Here is a 14,682-nt window from a genome sequence, read left to right as displayed (position 1 = left end):
AATAAAATAAAGTATGATTGTGGAGGTGGAACAAGAAGTGAAAATAAGGTCCCCTAACAATGGACAAGTATGGAATAAAGTGAATGCAGATGGTTCCACTCCTGTTACTTAATCAAAAGGCTGTGCAGAGTCACTGGAGCCAGCATAAAGTCATGTGTTAGAACAACAGCTGATCTGTATTAGAGAAGATTAACTCACAGTGCCATGGTGGAGGGCCCGGGATTATTTTATGTACTTCCATTGCCTTACAAGCCGTCAGCACAATTATTGCCCTCCGATGTGAATGACTGATCTGTAACCACAGCTAAACAGCATGCTGCTTAGGGGCCTAGGAGCTTCATGAAGATGAATTTCCATACCATCAAAGTGTTTTTAATGGGCTCCCTGATCCAACCACAAGGCCTGTTTTGCAAGTATATAGAACTCAGGATGAAGGCTTCTTGTCCAAAAGGATTTGGTCGGTTGTCACTTGACAATTCCCAGCCAGCACTGGGGAAGAGAGGGGGGAGATAGGTAGAGTTGTCTCTGCTTTGGAGGATTAAAAAAAAAAGGGTACAGATGCTTGCTGAATGCAACCAACTGCTGTATCCACAGCTGAATTCAATGCGCTTAACAAATAACGGCAATTTAGCTATGCTTGCGAGGAATAGCTTGAGTCACTTTGCATTAGCATCTGGCTGAGTGTTAAACTCATTTCTACATGGGGAGCAGAGAAAAGGAATTTCTGTTCAAGCATCCTTTCAAGAATGTTTAAATATTTGAATATAAATTCCTTTATGCTTGCTATCATTCCTTCTTAGAGCTGTCACTTTGCTTTTCCCTCTCCCTTTTGGTGCTTGGCTTTAAAAATATTGTGCCCTTCTCACCGCACCAATGTCATCCTTCTTATGTTGTAAGACTGCAGGGGATGTATACTGACCCACGCGCTGCCCTCCCCTCTGGACACAGAACAGAATTAAAATAGTTTCTTCAACCTAAATTTTTATCCACGTTAGGACCAGAGAAAAAGCAGTTGCAAGAGGATCACCCATACATTTCATCTTCACTACACAGATCGCCAGCATTCTTAGCGATTAGACATCAAACTCCATATAAAACCTGGGAACCGGAAAGCTCTCCAAATTAGCAATCTGCTCATTCTGGGCAGTTGTTTGACGCACAAGCTTCCCATGATGATTAATTTTCAAGTCACTGCTAAGTAGCTGATCATTTTTTCTCTCATCTACTTTATTTATCTATAGGATTGTGCAAAGGGGACTTGGTAACACTTGAAAATTTCACTTCAAAACATATCAAATATTACCAAAGGAAGCACATGGTTCTGGGGATTCTGAAATAACTTATAATATTTTTTTAAATTAAATACAACACACACTTAGACAAAAGAGCTTGAAATCATTATAGATCTCAGTCAAATTCAGAAGTTTCACTTAGGTATAAGGATAACGTCATAGTTTTAAAAGGCACATTTTGTTTTATGAAAAAGTCAGATTTTTCAATTGTGCAGTCACCCAACACTTGACAATACTCTGTACTGGAAACATATTATGACAAGCTCAGGATCCTAAATACTTAGAATATGAGCATGGGTATCATCCAAGCTTATGCTGATTAAAAAAGATTCAGCATTTTCAAATCCAGCTCATCCCCAATACAAGTTAAGCATCTCTGTAAGGCAAAACTTTTACTCAGACTCAGATATTTCAAATGCCATTTCATTTTAATACAAGCTGGTGGCATAAAGGGGGATATTCATTGGATAAAGAGAATTATAACTCTTCCCATTTCCAGATGGTTTTGATTAGGATGGGCACGGGGCCTTCTGTATTGATAGAGGGAAAAAAGGGAAGGAAAAATCATCGTTCCGAGGATGGTAAGAAGATGGAAAGATAAAAAAAGAAAAGCATTCAAGAAATTTTATTAAGAATTTCTGGCAAGTAGGTTATTTTATGAACTGACCTTTTCTGTCCGGCAGTTATTGAGACCCAGACTGTTCACAACAGCTACCTTCCCATCCAGCGCCTGTTGTTCCCGCCGAAGTTGCTCCTTCATCTGCCGAGCTTCTTGGATTGCCTTGGTGACAGCATCATGGTCATTTAAATAACCTGAAAATGAATTAGATCCAAGGATATGTTTTGTACTAATGCACGGACAGGCTAAAAATCACTGTTTTAGGGTGTAACAGCTAATTACTGGCATATAATAATTTCTCTGTGCAATTTGTCTGAAATGAATGAATGAGTGAATGAATGATGACTGACTCACACAGTCATACACAAACATGTTTCCAAACATCTGTAATAAAAACATAGTATTTACGTGAAATATGATTGTTTCCAAATATTTGGAGAGAAATTTAAAATATAATTTTAAGTCAAAGTTTTAGTTATTGATCTGAATATTTTGCAGTGCAAACATAAAACTTATATTTGCTTTTTTTCATACAAGGAACATTTGAATGTTACCGTAGGATACAGGTATTAATAATTATCACTATAATTATTGAATCTCTCATAGTATTAGAAAAGTCAATTTAGAGTCCGTGTATAACTGTATTAGGTTTGTTATATACAGAAGGAGTAGATCATTATTAACTGACTGAAAGAGGAGCATTTTCTCCCTACATCCATTTATGGTGAAATAAACCACAGGTGGCAGTGGTTTGCTGTGGATACAAACTTGTAATAGTTAAGGGGCTAAATATCAAGCACAGAATGTAACCAAGCACCTGTAATTTTTTGATAAGAAATTGTGGCTACTCTTAACTATAGTCACATTTAATTCACACTTTTAATAAGACGGTCAGATGACCAGCTTGTGTCTGCAGCTCCACAATCCATGGTTACTAAAACACACTAGCAAAATATTATTTTTAAAGAATAACAGGTGTAAGGAGCAAAACTAATTTTTAACTTAATTTTAACACTGGTCATTTATTTATTCGATGCACATTAGTATGATGATCTGCGTGACATTAGGGTAGAATACTGATGGGAAAAGATTGTTTTGCAAATATTTAAAGAAAAGCTAATATCTCATCTTTCTCTCTCCCTATCTTTTAACTAGGGCATAAAATGGCATAAAATGAATCTGTAATATGAAATTGCCCAGAAAAGGGACTTGTTTGTGACATGAGGCTAAATCTAACCAGATCCATTGGTGAATTGTGACAGATGGAGGGACTGTGAGACAGAAGGCAGGCACTAATCACACATAAAATGACCGGCTTGCCTCAACATGTTCCATGGATTCCAGCAAACTTTACACCCTAATCCATTTTTAGAACAAAAAACATCTGGGCCATAAATCCTCTAATCTGCCAAAACACGCTATTAAATCCCATGATTTGTTGAAAAACACTAAGATTAAAGAAAGGAAATATAAAATGGCTAACTGCCGTGTTAGGAAAGTGTTATTAATACTCTTTCTTTGTCTCAATTATGAATGTTCTGGTACTAAAGAGCCTTGTCTAATCATGTCAGATTACACATCCTCTTTGTATTGCTAGACTCTTCTATCTGATCTGTTGATTGCCAAAAAACATAGAATATTTTCTTGCTGCTTAAACATTTCTATTGAAGAAACTGATGTCAGATTAGTGCAGCGCTTCAGTGCTGGCAGGTTTCTAAATGATCCATGCCTTTCCCCCAGTTACTATGCACAGACTAGACTTGGTCCTCTGATCTCTTTTAGGCAGAAAGAAAAGTTCCAGTGTAGGCAAGAGAAAGGGGAACCTTGAGAGCAATTATATATTTTGCCTTTCAGAGCTAAATTCATTGGAACTTATTCAAAGAATAAAACATCCCTGCTAACTATAAACACAATATGAATTGAAAACAACTATTTAGACTTAGGACAGACCTTTAGGGTTAATATTTACTATAAAAGATGATTGTATTTAACCTTATATTATCTTCAACATCCTGACTTGTTTTTCCTGTACAACCTTTTTAATGTATTATTCTTGAACTTATTCTGTTCATGAACAACATTACTCTAGAAAGAAATACAGCTCTTATATGACGGTGATGGTCTTGGGATATGTTCATTTAGTAAGATCTTAAGCGGATATGCCTGATTCCTATCCTCTAACCCCTTGTTTATATACAACCTGGCACCATGCATTTTTGTAGACTATTTAGCTTCTATGTAGTCTAATTAGCTTCTCTAGGACACAAATATATTTGAAATGGTTTGGCACATGAAATTGAATAAAAGCATGAATTCTTTATGCTTTTTAGGGACTGGCAAGACAACATTGTGTAGGAAAAATGATTAATATACATGCAAGAGGAATGCAAATTATTATGAGGGTGAGTAAATGATAGACCCTCATTCTGCAATGGCTATTTCCAATTCGAGGTGTGTGTTTGTGTGCATGTAGAAATAGGGGTTCGCTTTAAAATATACATTCTTGCTTTCAGAGACTCTTGAATTTTAGTTATGCTATATGAAATTTTAACATTTCTATCAGCGATGTCAAATCATAAAGCCATTTATGTATTATAACATTCAATCTCAATAGGATTGTTTGCTGGTTCTTTATATCTTGTTCTTATCATAGTCACCAAATCCTCAACCCTGCTGACTCCCTCTCTCTCTCAGCAAATGGCCTTGCCTTTGATTTTAGAAAGACCAGTAAGGCTAAACTCTTACCTTCCTTCCCCCACCCTCTCTGCTACCCTCTGCTAGCTTCAAATCTATCTCCATTTATGCCCATTTTTTCCCTTCCCTTCCCTTCTAGAGTTCTAGATTTCTATACTCTTCATTGATTATTTTCTCTAGTAATAATTCTCATTATTAGAAGAGAATAATGAGATTATTCTCTTCTCATTTATGTCATCTACCTAATCATCTCTACCATCTCTACCATCTCAACTTGTTAACTATTGAAGGTTCCCTCTTCTCCTAAAACAACTAAATAAAGTCCCTCCTTGAACTTTGGCCCTTTCTTTCCAACCCTATCTCTCTTTTTACCTTCTAAGTCAATCTTCTCAAAGATGTTTTATCTCATACTCTCCCATTTCCTCCTCACTCTTCAATTCCCACTACAATTTTGTTTCTGCTGCCCTTGGTCTTTGAGTTGCCACATCTAAAGGACATTTTCCATTCCTTGAGGAATGACAGCACTGACCATCCTCTCATTATTGAAACTCTCTCCTTCCTTCTTTCTCATCAGAGCATGGTTCCTTGGTTCCTGTTTCCTCACTGCTTCCTCCATCTTCGGATCCTTGCCTGGGATTCTTTCTTCACCTGCTTTCCAACCAAGGTTTCAGTCTTGGTTGGAAAACGTATGTGTTTTAGAGTTGGGCAAGCCTGAATTAAAATCCTACCTTTGCCACTTACTAGCTGTATAAATTATACACATATTTTTACTTTTCTAAGTCTCAATTGTCTCCTTGGTTAAATGGGGATAACACTCACTAGATAAAACAAACATCAGGATTAAGTGAGTTAATATAGTTTCTTATCATAATAAAAGGTCTATGAAAATTATTCAATAGCTGACACTTTATTTATAAAGTAACACAGTAAAATAAGTAGAATTTGGGGATTGGATTCAGATGGATCTAGGCTCTCACTTCTTGGTAAGTGTGATATTTGACAAATTTTAACGCTTAATCTCTCTGTGTTTCCATTTCCCTCAACTAGGAAATAAATATAAGGTTGATGGAAGAATTAAATGAAATAACAAATGTGGAGTAGACAGTGCTTGGTATCTGAGGAGGCAGCAAAAATTGTTAACTCCTTTCTTTACTTTTCTGTTTTATTATCTCGATATGCACATCCTTAGCATGCATGTTACGTGGCTTTGACTATTATGATGAATCTGTGAGTGGATGCCATTTCTTGGTTAGTACCTTGGTTCAGTGAAATGGGAGGCAGCCCATTGGAGTTTGAAGAGATCCAAAATGGTCGTCTGATACATTTTATTCTGCCTTCATTATAAATTTAGGCAGCAACTGCATCTAAAGTAAGGCTCAGAGGGGAGGGTATCTGCGTAGGAGAGATTGGGTGAGCCTCAATCTTGAGGGAAGTGAGAGGGCAAAGGTCAATATGACTTCCCCTTAACATGTCAGATGAGATTTAGAAAAAGCCAGTTACGAATCATTAATGTAAGAAATTTGCGAGATTCTGTAACTTTGTTAAACTTACCACAATTTGATTTTTTTATGCCTCAGTGTTTCTTAACCATTACCAAAATACTTCTCAAAGGTTTCATTTTTTTAAAGGCTTCTTGTATATATTTTTAGAGGCAGAAAAGAAGGAACAAATTGAAAAGTATGATTTTGGAGGAGATAAATTCTAAAGGGAAAGAATTACTAATGGCTGCCATACACAGAACAAAAAAAAACCCGGAAATCACCTGTAAATAGGTTGAATTGTGCGCCCCCACCCCCAAGATACATCTAAGTCCTAACCCCCAGTGAATGTGACCTCATTTGCAATTAGGGTCTTTGAAGATGTAATTAAGTGAAGGATCTTGAGGTGAGATCACCCTGGATTTAGGGTGGCCCCTAAATCCAATGACTGGCATCCTTTTAAGAGAAAGGAGAGTGAGAGACTTGACACCCAGAGGCAGGGGAGCACCCATGTGAATACAGGAGCAATGACTGGAGTTACCCAGATAAGCCAAGGAATGCCAAGGAGTCAGCAGCATGCAGGCATGGTTCTCCCTCAGAGCTTCTAGAGGGACCCTGCTGATACTTCACTTCAGATTTCTAGCCTCCAGAATAGTGAGAGGATAAATTTGTTTTAGGCCACCCAGTTCATGGTAATTTGTTGTGGCAGCCCTAGGAAAGTAATATACCACCCTTGGTCTTAACCATGTCCCTAAGACTTGAGAGGGTAGTCCCTAGTACTATAAAATTAACTACTGCCTGCCTCAAACCCTTCCTGATTGCTAATATATTTATCTGTCTACTAAGCTTCTCTACTTGTCCCATGAGTACCTGAAATGCAGCATGTCTGGCTCAGAACACATCAGTTTCCTGTGGCCTCAATCTGCTCTTTCTATATTCTATAAACCTTTATAGTTCCCCATCCAGTCACCTGGGAATCATCTAAGCTAAGGTATCTCCTTTACCCCATACAGATAAAAGGCAGCCAGACCCTGACAGTTATGCCTCTTCCTCAGCCCTCAAATTTGCTTCTGCATTCCCACGGTCCTTGCTTTCCTTAAAGCCACCTCTACTCTCACTTGTGTTGATGCCTTAGCCTTCTAACCGGTTCCCTATTTTTAGGCTTACACTCTTTTTTTTTTTTATTATTATTATTATTTTTGAGACAGAGTCTCACTCTGTTGCCCGGGCTAGAGTGAGTGCTGTGGCGTCAGCCTAGCTCACAGCAACTTCAAACTCCTGGGCTTAAGTGATCCTACTGCCTCAGCCTCCCCAGTAGCTGGGACTACAGGCATGTGCCACCACGCCCGGCTAATTTTTTCTATATATATTTTTAGTTGGCCAGATAATTTCTTTCTATTTTTAGTAGAGACAGGGTCTCACTCTTGCTCAGGCTGGTCTCAAACTCCTGACCTCGAGCGATCCACCCACCTCGGCCTCCCAGAGTGCTAGGATTACAGGCGTGAGCCACCGCGCCAGGCCCTTACACTCTTCGAATCCATCTTCTACTCTGCTTCCAGAAAAAGCATTCCAGAATGTTGTTTTTTTTTTTTTTAAAAAAAAGGAATTTGGATCAAGTCAAAATCCAAAATCCCCAATTAAAAACCCATCTCTTGGTACCCTAATGCTTAAAGGTACACTTCATAAAATGATGATAAGTAACAGTCTTTGAAAAATAATTCCAGGTTTAAATAAGTGTAGGAAAATACTATGTTAAACTTAAAAAGCTTTCTTCATTGCATGAATTTTCAAAATCTGGAATATGTTAATGTGCATTGTGAATCTTCATGAGATAACAGTATGCAGCCTTTCTCAAATACAATGGAACTTTTGAATCTCTTTGATGTTCCTTCAAAAATATCATTCTGGGATAAGTTCCAAATACTTTAACGTAGCCTAAAAGTCTCTCGTCATGATATCAACTCTGCTTATCTTTCCCATGTCCCCTCCTGCCAATCTCTCATGAACCCTGTGTTTAAGCTGCACAGGACTTTTTCCCTGTTCCAAGGACAGGCCTTCTTCCTCTCATTCTCCAATAGTGTCTCCCAGGATTTTCTCTTTTGCTGAAATGCTTTCTTTTTCCGGTGTGTTTGGGAATTTATTCAAACGTCACCCCTTCTGTGCGGACTCATCTGACATACCCCAGATATGCTCCTTGGAAAGATTAGTACTTTCCATTTATATGCTCCTTTAAAACCTTGTAAATGCTTTTATTGTCACATTGTCTTGTATTTTTCTAAGTTTGCCTTTCACATCAGTTTGTGAACTACTTGAGGGCATTTTTAAATCAATCTTTTATTCCTCTGGCCATGGCAGATTTTGCTGAAGGAATATATACATATTCTAAGTTGAAAGTATCTGCCTTTATAATTCCAAGTTCATTGATTATCTGTCTTCTTATCGATAGAAGCCTTTACCATATGGCACAGATTTATTAAAATTCATGATTCAACACATGATATTAGGGCAATACAAATTCTTATTGCTACATATTTATTTTATATAGGACTTTTTAGCTGTAAGTAAAAGTAAGGGCATATGTGTTTCAAGTGATTTTCAACAAATATTAAATTTTTTTCTATTTCTGAGGTCGCTGATCATCATCAAATTTTTGGCACCCTGATATGTAGCCATTTTTTCAACTGTGAAAGCTCACAAGAATTAGATAATACATGTGAAAGCAATCTGTAAACTGTAAAATGCTATGAAAATATTAATTGCCAGATGTCTTTGAATGATATACCCAACTTCCTGATAATCCGATGGCTCTCTATGAATTACAATATTCTTTTCATTCATTCAATTGTCTACCCACATACAAAATTTTTCTCATTAAAACCTTTGTATAAGCTTTGCTCATTAAAAACATAAGCTAATGAAACTTCAAAATAATACCCTCCTTCATGTCATATTTTAAATTAGCAAGTGGTAGAAATAAAGTACCCAATTAATGAACCTGAAAATATTTCCCTTCATTTTATTTAGTCAGTGTGCATCTACTACATTTGCTCAGGTAAAGTTTTAAGTTTCATGTGTTAACGTCTCTGAAGAATGAAGGGTAAAAAGAATATATTCCAATATGTTCCAAGGCTAAGCTAGGACAGAGACTATAGGCACCTAAAGCCTCAGTCCAACACTGTCATCTGCTTATCCCCTAGACTTAGAAGTATGGCATAGAGAAAGTACTTAATTCTCATTTGTTGGATGGATGAGTGAAAGGATAAATGACTGAGAAGAGCTTCTAATGCATAGAGGTTACCAAAAGACAATAACTAAAAACAAAGGACGCCAACCCATACTCTATGGTTGTAATGCCCCAACCTCCATTGCTTGTGAGTCTGGACAAATTACTAGATCTTCATGTACATTTTTTTCCTTAAAATTAAAACAGAAGTAATAAACATAGAATCATAGAATTCTCTGCACTGTGACAGGAAATTCCTTCAAAACCCTAGTAAAGGCCTCTTTAGATCTGTGTTCCTTAACTGCAAAATAAGTTTTGACTAGATTGTATGGATATCTACTCTATCCGTTAAGGGTCTCTAATTCTAGAGCAGCTGCAGTGAGAAAACAGATGAAAAAAATGCTTGGAAAAAAATGAAAAGTGTTACACATATGTATAATATAGGTGGAAAAAGCCAATAAGGGAAAAATAACATCTGGTTAAAAGATTCTAAAATTATCCCTCATTCTTCTGAACTATTATGCCTTTTAAGGACTCCCTTTCTTTGGAGCTCCTAACATTTGTGTACCATATCAAAAGGATTCTTATGGCCGGGCACGGTGGCTCACACCTGTAATCCTAGCACTCTGGGAGGCCGAGGCAGGTGGATCGCTCGAGGTCAGGAGTTCGAGACCAGCCTGAGCAAGAGTGAGACCTCGTCTCTACTAAAAATAGAAAGAAGTTATCTGGCCAACTAAAAATATATATAGAAAAAATTAGCCGGGCATGGTGGCACATGCCTGTAGTCCCAGCTACTGGGGAGGCTGAGGCAGTAGGATCGCTTAAGCCCAGGAGTTTGAGGTTGCCCCAGCTACTGGGGAGGCTGAGGCAGTAGGATCGCTTAAGCCCAGGAGTTTGAGGTTGCTGTGAGCTAGGCTGATGCCACGGCACTCACTCTAGCCCGGGCAACACAGCGAGACTCTGTCTCAAAAAAAAAAAAAAACAAAACAAAAGGATTCTTATGAAATACACTGTAATATTGGTCACCAACCTCAAAAAAGTGACTTTCTATATTTGTAGCTAATAGATATATAGCAAAGAGCCCTGTGTCATTAATGATAACTTATCTTTTGGTCCACAGTTTTCCATGGTTTATAAATGGCACAACACATTAATTCTTTCAGGGGTGACCTTTACAACACCATTAATCCTCACAGCTTTTATCCAACTACATTATTACTCATTAAAGTTTTAGCTTTCAACATCTGCATTTGTTGAAAAGAGAAAAGTAAATTGTAGTGGCCTCAGATCCTTGGAAAATATGAGGGTGTGTATGTGGTGAAGGGACTTTTCAGGAAAAAAAAGAGATGTTTTAATAGTAGAAATAGTCATTACAAATGTCATTAAATATGTTCTTGCCTTTCTAAAATACTGTCATACTTAATCCTTGGGAAGCCAAAGGTAAAATATTCATATATGATAAAAATGTAAATACATTAGTCTATTAGTTAAATATTCTAGTTCTAGCTCATATACCACCATCGTGATATTCCTGAGCCTTCATATATATTATGGAAGTGAATCTTCCTTGCCAAATAAAATATTTTTTCCTTTACAAACTTAGTTCCTAAAAGCAAATCTAATCTTGGTGCTTATTTAGGATGTCGAGCAGGGTAACAGATTTAGACCATAATGATAAAAAAGCACATGTGTATCCCAAAACTTCAAGCTTTCCAAAACTTCAGTTTTCCTTGTTTCACTTCTCACTGCTACCTCATTGCCCCAGGGTAAATTCCTTTTAGCAAATAATCTGGAATTCTACTTTGCAGAGATTAAAGCATTTGAAATATACTCCTTCAGCCTTCATTCTGTCCATCCCAAAATTCTCTGAAACTTTACCATTTTTCTCTTCATTTCCTTCAGTCTCAGAAAAAAGAAGGGGCTTTTCTCCTTCCAAGGCTAATACTTTCTCATCATCTCCTTGCTATGTTGTCACCCTTGTACTCATCTCTCCAACTCCTCTTCCTCTTCCCCCTTGAAGAGGAAAATATATATATACATATTCCTATTCTAAAACCTGTCTCTACTCAGTTTTCTCAAACTATAATCACTTCTCAACACCAAACTTACAAAAAGATTAGTCTATATCATCAACTGTACTTTCTTTCCTCATATCTTTCAAATCTTTGTAATTAGCGATCTGTTCAAATCATTCTAAAACTTATCTGTCAGAATCTACCTATCTGTGAACCCCAGCTAAATCCTAAGGCTTTTCTTTTTCATGTTCTTTAACTTTCCTGCAGAATGTGTCACCAGTAAATGATCCCTCTTTTTTGAAACTCTTAGTTTTCCTAGGCTAGCATGACCCTGCCCCATCTTCGTTCTTACTCTAACACACTCGCTTGCTCTTCATTTCATTCTTATTCTAAAACACTCAGTTTTCCACCTAAAAAAGGGTGGTGGTTCTAAAATATGTCCCAAGATACTTTGGTACTCTTTTCTTCAAGAGTTAGAGATAAATGCCCCTTGCCTTGAGTTAGGGTGGACTTAGTGATTTTCTCATAAGGTACAGAATAAAACAGAACTGACTGTGGGTGACCGTGAGCGGGTCATAAAAGGCACTATTATCTTTCTTTCTGCTCTCTTCCTTGGATCACTCACTCTGAGGAAGGTTACAGCCACATGCCAAAGAACTGAGGCCTCCAGCTAACAGCCATGAAAGTGAGTCATCTTGGAAATGGATCATCCATCCCCAGGAAAGTCTATAGATGACTGCACCTCTGGCCAACATCTTGATTGCAATCATATGAGAGATTCTAATCCAAAACTACCCAGCTAAACTGACTGAGATAATAAATGTTGGCTGTTTTAAGCTGCTAAGTTTTAGGTTAATTTATGATAAAGCAACAGATAACTAATACAATAGGTAGTACCTACGATTTTTTAGCCCACTTCTCTTCTTACCAGACACACACTTTTTTGGTGAACTTATTTGTTCTCCTTACTTCAACTACATCATCAAGGAATAATTTCCATATCTAAAATGCTAGCACCCCTCTTACATATCAGACTTGCATTTACAGTTTTCTCCTAAACATCTCTACCTAAATGGTTCCTTGTATTTCAAAGTCAACACATATTAAATTTTTATATTTATATCTTTCCCCAAATCTGCTTCCAGTCTGGTCTCCGTTTTCATAATTAAGGGAGGCACAATCCCTTTTATTTTATAAACTCAAAATTCTAGACTCTGTCTACAACTAGATCCCTACCAGACTGCGGACACATTGTGTCAATTCTTCTTTAATAATATCCTTTCAATCTATTTCCTCCTTTAATTTATCACTGCTTATTTCTGTCTCATGTAACTTACTCTTTACACTAAAACAACGGTTTCTTCAATTCCAATCTTTCTTCTGCCAACACTCTTCTTAAAGTTCTGATCACATTGTTACCTGAGGAAAAAGTCAAAATTCCTCAGGATACGAATGCAGTCAGATTCCATCTGACCCTTTCAGTTTTAGCTTTAATCACTTTCCACTACGTATTCATTCTAGAATCTAGAAAAATCAGTATATTTCTCAAAAACATGCTGTTTTACTCTGGGTTTTTCCTTACTGCCTAGATTGCTTAGAAATGTATCTCTTCTTCAAGGCTCAGTTTGAATTAGGCTATTTCCAACTTAGTCTTCCTTGAACCTTCCCAAACAAAATCCAACACTCTCCTCTTTGTGACTATAGGATTGTTATCTGTGCACTGAAACAGCACTTACCACAGCTGACTTGCACTATAGGATGGATGATTTCCTCAACTAAACCATGAACTCCTTGGGCTGACCTATGCTAGTCTCCTGGAAATTGTATGCAAATAATAAACATATCCATAAATGTGGGTTGAAATAAGCATCTAATAAGTACACTAAGATAAAAATCACTGAATTTTTCAAAGTCAGCTTATGGAAATATCTTCTACAATTTACTGAATTTACAGTTATGGAGAATTGAAGCTATCCACTGTTTTATAATACTTTGGTGTCTTCAAGTAATTCTCAAGTAGAATGGAACTGAACAAACTTCACATCCTGATGGTCAACTGCTGTTCCAGGCAAAATGCATTTCAGCATTATGTGTAATTTGTACATGTCACAAAAACAAGGCAAATAAATTTCAGTGATGGAAAAGATAAGTCACCTACCAAGAACATTCTAGAACCACTGCTCACTGTCATTAGTCATTTAGGCCTCTTTTTCATAAACTTACGTACATAGTTAAATATATAAATATATACCAATACAATTAGATTTTCAGGTGGACATTATAACTTTGACTTCAGTGAGAAATTTCATTGGCATGTTTAAAGCAGACCTGTGTGGCTCTACAAATTGAAACTCTCCTATAGAACTCAAGCCACGCACAGGGTATGTGCGATGTGCCATTTAAAGATGATTTAATTCAATAGCCATAAACAGAAAATTAGCCATAAACAGAAAAGAACAAAAGAAACAGAACTTACCTATTGTGCTAACTCTGGCTGAAGGACTAGCTAACGCTGCTGGGACAGAGGCTTTGAGGGGGCCTGCCCCACTGTTTATTCTCAGAGCTGGCATATGGGGAGAGGTGGGTGATGTGGGTGATTTGCCATCAGAGGTCTTGGGTTTAGCTGATAGGTTCAGTGGCTGTGCCACTTCATCCTGCAATGATCATCAGAACATGAGCTGTGATAAGGAAAGGCTGATCAAAAATGCCTAGAAAAACACAGGTACACAGCCTATCATTTCCCACCAAATTACTCTACCAATCAGTGATCTTAACATCCAATCTGAACATCACAGTGTTTGGTTACCTGTCAACATAATGTCACTTTCAACTACACATTACAAAATGCCTTTTGTATGGGAGAAAGCACACGTGCACCCAGCTAGCCACAGAAAGCATGTAATTTATGTAACCTGTAAGAAATAGTCTTAAAAAGCTATTCTTTGTACTATTCATTTTTATTGAGACATTACATAGTAAATATAAAATTATGATGTAGGTAGGGTTTTTTTAACCTCCAAAGACCTGGGGCTGAATCTGAAGCATCTTTGTGCCCTGGTGCTTAGGTAGGAGCACCCATGATGGATTTACATGGCTGTGTACCTCTGATCAGAACTGCTCTCCTAATTAAGCACACACAAAAAAGAAAATTTTCTAACTCTCTTAGAAAATAATCCTTTCTCCTAGGAGTCACAGAAACACTTTTTGATTTGATCTAAAAATGAAAATAAACATAATTAACATTGCTCCAATATGTATTACTTATTTATATGTGACACTCTATTCTAAACACTTAACAAACATCATGTTTTTTAAATTAGATTTGTTTTCCAGATTTTCCTCATAGTATACTACATGTGGC

The 14,682-nt window shown here is 37.1% G+C and overlaps 1 protein-coding gene across 1 annotated transcript in view; it reads right to left on the bottom strand.

Annotated features, from left to right (window-relative positions):
* The window catches only part of SOX5 (SRY-box transcription factor 5), a 427,434-nt gene that overhangs the window by 27,088 nt on the left and 385,664 nt on the right, over positions 1-14,682 (bottom strand). The window contains exons 10-11 of the mRNA XM_045554202.1: positions 13,798-13,975; positions 1,960-2,105 (exon numbers count right to left, since the gene is read on the bottom strand). Of these exons, the coding sequence (XP_045410158.1) occupies positions 1,960-2,105; positions 13,798-13,975 (324 nt within the window). The remainder of the gene's footprint in view (positions 1-1,959; positions 2,106-13,797; positions 13,976-14,682) is intronic.

The sequence above is a fragment of the Lemur catta genome, chromosome 6 (assembly GCF_020740605.2).
Source record: "Lemur catta isolate mLemCat1 chromosome 6, mLemCat1.pri, whole genome shotgun sequence".
Taxonomy (NCBI): Eukaryota; Metazoa; Chordata; class Mammalia; order Primates; family Lemuridae; genus Lemur; species Lemur catta.
Note: the sequence above shows the minus strand (reverse complement) of the source record. Positions and strands in the feature narration are given on the sequence as shown.